Here is a 7010-nt window from a genome sequence, read left to right as displayed (position 1 = left end):
TTTATTTACATTTCAGATGTTATCCCCTTTCCCTATTCCTCTCCACAGAAACTCCCTATCCAATCTCCCCTCCTCCTGCTTCTATAAAGGTGTGCCCCCACCCACTCCCACATCCCTGCCCTCAAATTCCCCAACACTGGGGCATCCAGACTTCAATGGACCAAGGATCTCATCTCTCGCCAATGCCTGACAAGGCCATCCTCCCCAACATATACAGATGGAGCCATGGGTCCCTCCCTATGTGCTCCCAGGCTGGTGGTTTAGACCCTGGGAGCTCTGGCTAGTTAGTATTGTTCTTCTCCCCATGGGACTACAAACCCCTTCAGCTCCTTCAGATTTCTCTCTCACACCTCCATTGGGAACCCCGTGATCAGTTAAATGGTTAGCTCTGCCTCTATATATGTCAGGTTCTGGCAGAACCTCTAAGGAGACAGCTATATCAGGCTCATGTTAGCATGCACTTCCTGGCATCCAAAATAGTGTCTGGATTTGGTGACTGTATGTGAGATGGATCCCCAGGTGGCAAAGGACATTGTCAATAGGGGAAAATGACAACCAAAGATCTTTACCAATCTTACATTTGATAAAGGGCTAATATCCAATATATACAAAGAATTCAAGAAATTAGACTCCAGACAATCAAATAACCCTATTAAGAAAGAGGGTACAAAGCTAAACAAAGAATTCTCAACTGAGGAATATCAAATGGCCAAGAAGCACCTAAAGAAATGTTCAACATCCTTAGACATCAGGGAAATGAAATTAAAAAAAAAATTCTGAGATTCCACCTCACACCAGTCAGAATTGCTAAAATCAAAATCTAAGGTGATAGCAGATGCTGGTGAAGATGTGGAGAAAGAGGAACACTCTTCCATTGTTGTTGGGGTTGTAAGCTGGTAAAACCACTCTGGAAACCAGTCTGGTGGTTCCTCAGAAAATTGTACATAGCATTACCTGAAGACTCAGCTATACCACTCCTGGGCATATACCCAGAAGATGCTCCAACATATAACAAGGACACATGCTCTACTATGTTCATCGCAGCCTTATTTATAATAGCCAGAAGTTAGAAAGAACTCAGATGTCATTCAACAGAGGGATGAATGCAGAAAATGTGGTATATTTACTCAATGGAATATTACTCAGCTATTAAAAACAATGAATTCATGAAATTCTTAGGCAAATGGATGGAACTAGAAAATATCATCCTGAGTGAGGTAAACCAATCACAAAAGAACACACATAGTATGCACTCACTGATAATTGGATATTAGCTCAAAAGCTCGCAATACTCAAGATACAACTCACAGACCACATGAAGCTCATAAAGAAGGAGAACCAAAGCACATTGAAAATCTTTTAAAGACGTGCATTTAACACACTTCAACATTGTCTGCACAAGAAATAGTTATTTATCCATTAGCTTGTATCCACTATCAATTTAGTTAGAGTAATGTTTCCTTGCCTGTGCATTAGAATGGCTAAGCAAAAATGGAGCTGAGGAAAAGCAGCATGCTTCTATCTGACTATATAGGTTCTGCTGGAACAGAATGTGACAAACAGGAGATACCTGATACAGCTTACCACTTGTGTTTAGGCTCCTGCCTTGAGGGGACTGAACTGTCACTTCCAGGAAGCTGGAACCCTGAGTTGCTTTGTTCTTCTTGAACTGTGTATGTGTTTATAGTTATTGTTATAGTTATTGTTGCTCATGAGAGCATGAAATAACAAAGTAAGTTTCTAGGCATTCAGATTTTATTAGTAGTATTTAGATGAATAAATCCAATATATGGATTTATATAAAATTCAGGAGAATGGCATAGATAATACGGGCTGGGTAATCCAATAGTGGTATTCTGCATGAAGGAGAGACAAAATTCTTGAAAGCTTCTCAATCCAGAAAGCTACATGCCTCAGTAGTCCCTATCTAATGCCAAATGACCGAAAACTCCCTTGAAAGTTGTCAGTACTGTGTCCACATTGAAGGGCAGAAAGAGCTAGAGTTCATCGTCAGTGGATAACAGCAGCACTCATACATGTTCCCCAAAATGAGAGGCACTTTTCTGTGTAACTTCCTTTCTCCTGGCTTTGCAGCCTGTAGAAAGGTGCTTGTTTACATGTAGGACAGGCTGTCTCCCAACCTACACTGTCTCACATATCCTCAACTCATACTGTCACATACTTCAACCTTCTTGTAAACACACCCACAGACATACAAAGATGAGGTCTGCTGCCCCTAAAAATCTTTTAATCCTGTCAAATTGACAACCAAGGTTAACTATCACACAAATTTATTTATTTTTGATCATATTATATGTCAACTACTCTTTGGTGATATTAGCATTAAAAAAATGAAAAAAATAATCATTTTTGCCACTAAGGTAACTTCTATTTTTCTTTTATTACCTACTTGACTCCCAAGTATAGCTTTAATTATTGTATTGCTCATGGGGTCAAGTATTACTACATGACACAGCTAAAATATGCTTAATCAGATCATATGCCAAATCTCTCAGTGTCGTCATCATAAAATATACCCGGTGTGAGTCAGTGTATGTGAGGTTCTCTAAAACTGAATTAAACTTCACTTGTTACTGTTGTTAAGTACCAACAAAGTAGAAGGAAACTTCATTCAGAAGCAGTGTCAACCTGTTTGAGTTATTGCCTCTTCTGGGGCTGTGATATTCCAACTGTACAGTATTTCTAGTGTCAAAATAAGACCTGACAGACCTCATGATTTTCTTGAATTATTTTGTTACATAGCAATAATAAAAAAGAATCTTGTCCTCATCAATGACACAGCAGCTCTAACTCTGAGCTGATCGATGGGGCTCTCTATTTCTATCATTGCTGAATAAATATATTGTAAAGAGAGTTGACAGTTGTAGAAATAGAATAAAATTCTATAAAGCTGTCTGATGTTTATTTGTTTATATTTGCTGTGCTAAATAAATGTGTTATTTTTGTCATAATCACAACTGAGACATTAAACTGGGGAAGTGATAATTATTTCATTAACTGCAGCTGCTGAAGTTGAGTCATCTACTCTCTCTCCACGCAAATATATATATATGCATTTGCAAATATATATAATTTTTACTTGCAAAGAACTAACATAATTTATTCAATATTTAGTCAACAAAACTGCAGTAAGTGTTCACTGTGTGGCAAAAGATGATATCTCCTCCATCGGGTCAAGGCTGAATCAGCAAGATGGAATCTGTCACTAGGAAGAGATAATGTAATTATAGAAGAAAGAGTTTCATTTACATAATTAGGCAGGTGTGGAACTTTATAATAACCTAGCTGCATATAGAATAGTCTTGGCCCTAAGGACTGCTTTAATGTTGATTGTCATTATTCAAACCAGCACCTGTCAAGATATTTTTCAAAAGGGGAAAATGTTGGGAGCAAATAGACACAAAAATAGGATATAAGCTATGAGAAGACAGTTGGTTATTGAACTACAGCCTTGTCTGCATTTCTAATTTACTTATTCTTTTATTTTTAATAATTTTATTACTTCTTTGCTATGTTCTTCATAATTTTCTCAATATTGTCTTCATATTAGTCACCTTGTTTTGACTTTTAATTCCTATATTCTGTTTATTGATACCAATGGGACGCAGCAAAATGATTTCAATTTCAACATTATCTAAATTTTTCTGAGGTTTATCTGAATGAGCTGTTTTTGAGGAAACCCTGGGATCATATACTTTTTAAATGTATGAAATTTGCAACAACTAATCTATTTTTTCCTGGATGAAGCTAAATTGCCTGTGTTTGTTTGATATATCATCAAAACTCAGAAATGATATTTAGAAAAATATTAAAGTCACATAAATATATTCTGGAATTTTTTGATTGATCTGTTTAGAGGTTTTTTTAATTCTACTTTTGTGGTTAAGAAGTATCTGGCCAGGATTCTTAGGACAGATCATGTAGCAGCTGAAATCAAAATATTGCTGCACAAGCAACCCTGAAGAGCATGCTATTTGCAAAGCAAATTTAAAACCACACACTTGGTTGAATCAGATAATATTAAGGCTCAGATGTCAAATATCAGCAAGGATAAGTTTGGTCCTTAAAGCTAATTAAGGAGTTGTACAAATTGCACATAGATGTATTACTCAGCATATCCTGCATTATTCAATAGTTGCAGAACATTATTCATCTCAATTACTGACCTCCAATTCAGGGGTGAACACAAGAGATCTCTTTGATCTCAAGGATTGAAGCCATGAGTTATTTACTCTTAAGCTGAAAGTTTCTATACTTTAGTTTTTCTAATGGGTTAAGAGTTAGTAAACCATGTGGGACCCTGGATAGCTAGAGATTCAAAGCATGGATCTGTCTACCAAAAGGTAGAAACATTTCCGACAAAATTTATAAGATCTTTTCCCCCCTTTTGGGTCAGAGATGGCTTTTGTGACCAATCCCCCTATGTGACATCATGACTTCTTACCTCCACAGTGGTCACCTCTCATAAAGCTGATGTCCCACCACAGAAGTCATACAAGTAGCACAGTACTCAGGGGAAACTTGCCCTTTGTTCCACAAACCACATGATTCTTGTTCTGACTGCTGAGATCCCCAGTCTTCTGAAGTGAAATGTATATTTCCCTCATTTTCTGGTTAAAGCTATTTGTAGTTCTATATCACCATTCCACCAAGGTCTGTATTCATTAGTTTTGCTTGTAAAACTTGTAGAATTTACTTTCAGTATACTTTGCAACTTACAGTCAATATTTCCATCAGGTTGGATTGACTTTCTGATCCTTTAGAAATGTTTAAATATCTTCAGTCTATTGATTTGCCCTTGGTAATCACTCTGTTTAGAAAGTCTTCCTTTCTATTTCTTATCACTGTTCAGTTATCCAGCATTTAAACCCCTTTCTAAGGTTACTAACTTCAGATTAACTTTATGCCCACAAACTTCATAATATTACTTTATTTGTTTCATGATAATGTATGATTATTTGATTTTTATCACCCAATTTCAGTCAAATACTTCTTTTAGATATTTTTCTTTTTCATTTTGAAATTATCTTCAATTTTGAGTCAAATGCTTGGCAAAAAGTAGATTCAGAATAATTCTTTGATGAATAAGAAACACACTAATAGTTTCAGTCTTTTGGAGACAGACTTTACAACAGATTTTGACATACTGAGAGAAAAATGTTTATTATATGAGACCATTTTTGCCTTTGTAATTTGAAAGCTCAGGAAGAATCTACATTTTTTTCTTTAAAAAAAATGAGGAGCATAACATCTGTTGTAAATTGGTTGGACTTCTTTTCTGTCCTAGTAATTTTTGTTGTTAGAAACAAGAGTTCAGTGCCGCCGGGATTGCTGGCAGAGGAGGTTGTGTAGCCGCTTCCGTGCTACTCGCGCTGTGAGCATTACAAGCTAGAGCCGAGTACGCGGGCCGGCCATCATGTCACGTTACGGGCGGTATGGAGGAGAAACCAAGGTATATGTTGGTAACCTGGGAACTGGTGCTGGCAAAGGAGAGTTAGAAAGGGCATTCAGTTACTATGGGCCCTTAAGAACTGTATGGATTGCCAGAAATCCTCCAGGATTTGCCTTTGTGGAATTTGAAGACCCTAGAGATGCAGAGGATGCCGTTCGAGGATTGGATGGAAAAGTGATTTGTGGTTCTCGAGTGAGGGTTGAACTATCAACAGGCATGCCTCGGAGATCTCGTTTTGATAGGCCACCTGCCCGTCGTCCCTTTGATCCTAATGATAGATGCTATGAGTGTGGTGAAAAGGGACATTATGCTTATGACTGTCATCGCTATAGCCGACGAAGAAGAAGCAGGTCACGATCTAGATCACATTCCCGATCCAGGGGAAGGCGATATTCTCGATCACGCAGCAGGAGCCGTGGAAGGAGGTCAAGATCAGCATCTCCTCGACGATCAAGGTCTGTGTCTCTTCGTAGATCAAGATCAGCTTCACTCAGAAGATCTAGGTCTGGTTCTATAATAGGATCGAGATCCCGCTCAAGGTCGAGATCAAGGTCCAGGTCTATTTCACGACCAAGAAGCAGCCGATCAAAATCCAGATCTCCATCTCCTAAAAGAAGTCGTTCCCCGTCAGGAAGTCCACACAGAAGTGCAAGTCCAGAAAGAATGGACTGAAGTTCTCAAGTTCACCCATTAGGGAAAAGTTATTTTGTTTACATTATTATAAGGGATTTGTTATGTCTGTAAAGTGTAACCTAGGAAGGATCATCAACCATCTAATCAAAATGAATCTGGGTTATATTACTCTGTAAAATTCACAGCAGTAAATATTGTTTTTGTTGAATGTATTAACATCTTATGGTCTGAAAATGTGGGTTTTTATTTGACACGTTTAAATAAAATGTTTCTAACTAAAAAAAAAAAAAAAAGAAACAAGAGTTCATTCCACAACTACTTGACTGAAGAGCTAGGCACTGTACCAATAATTGTAGCACCATACAGTCTTCATTAAATGAAACATATACACAAAAAGCATAATGAAGATATATACATTATATTATATTACATGTTAAAATGAGTCATAGGAATTTGACCAGGTATTCTATTAAGTCTTTTACGAGACAAGATATTTAAGACTAAATCTAAATCCAGTGAATAAGTTGTGTGTGTGTGTGTAAACATGGAACAAACAAAATAAGCCGAGAATCTATGTCTGGAAGGGAAGTGCCTGGGAAGATCAGACAAAGCACTTGCTGTAATTCTACTTTGCTTTCTGTTGCTTAATAAACACTAAAGTCCAAGCAACTCTGGAATGAAAAGGTTTATTTCTTCTTACACATCCAGGAAACATTTCATCACTGAAGGAAGTCAAAGCTCAAGGCAAGATCTAAAGCAAAGACTATAGAGGAATGCTACTTACTGGCTTGCTTTCTATCCTTGCTCAGCTTGTTTTCTTAGAAAACCCAGAACCATCTGTCCAGACACTCATAGTTACCCTCCAGGTGACTCTAGTTTGTGTCAAATTAAAATCTGACAAGGA

General features: G+C 37.4%; 1 protein-coding gene across 2 annotated transcripts; it reads left to right on the top strand.

The window, feature by feature from the left end:
- Window positions 1-5342: 5342 nt before the first annotated feature.
- LOC114625844 (serine/arginine-rich splicing factor 7) lies at window positions 5343-6391 on the top strand. 2 transcript variants are annotated; one of them, XM_028773205.1, is made up of 2 exons: window positions 5349-5928; window positions 6001-6391. In XM_028773205.1, exons 1-2 carry the CDS (start codon window positions 5438-5440, stop codon window positions 6143-6145), a joined length of 636 nt encoding a protein of 211 aa, XP_028629038.1. In that variant the 5' UTR covers window positions 5349-5437; the 3' UTR covers window positions 6146-6391. The 2 variants fall into 2 exon arrangements, with proteins under 2 accessions (XP_028629036.1, XP_028629038.1); XM_028773203.1 differs by having other exon boundaries at window positions 5343-6391.
- Window positions 6392-7010: the final 619 nt, after the last annotated feature.

Source organism: Grammomys surdaster, unplaced genomic scaffold, assembly GCF_004785775.1.
Source record: "Grammomys surdaster isolate TR1022 unplaced genomic scaffold, NIH_TR_1.0 223, whole genome shotgun sequence".
Classification (NCBI taxonomy): domain Eukaryota; kingdom Metazoa; phylum Chordata; class Mammalia; order Rodentia; family Muridae; genus Grammomys; species Grammomys surdaster.
The sequence above is the reverse complement of the archived record's forward strand: the minus strand, read 5'-3'. Positions and strand labels throughout refer to the sequence as shown.

Bases quoted from the DNA above. Each gene is read 5' to 3' on its own strand.
- LOC114625844 (XM_028773203.1), top strand. From the start codon at position 5,438: ATGTCACGTTACGGGCGGTATGGAGGAGAAACCAAGGTATATGTTGGT.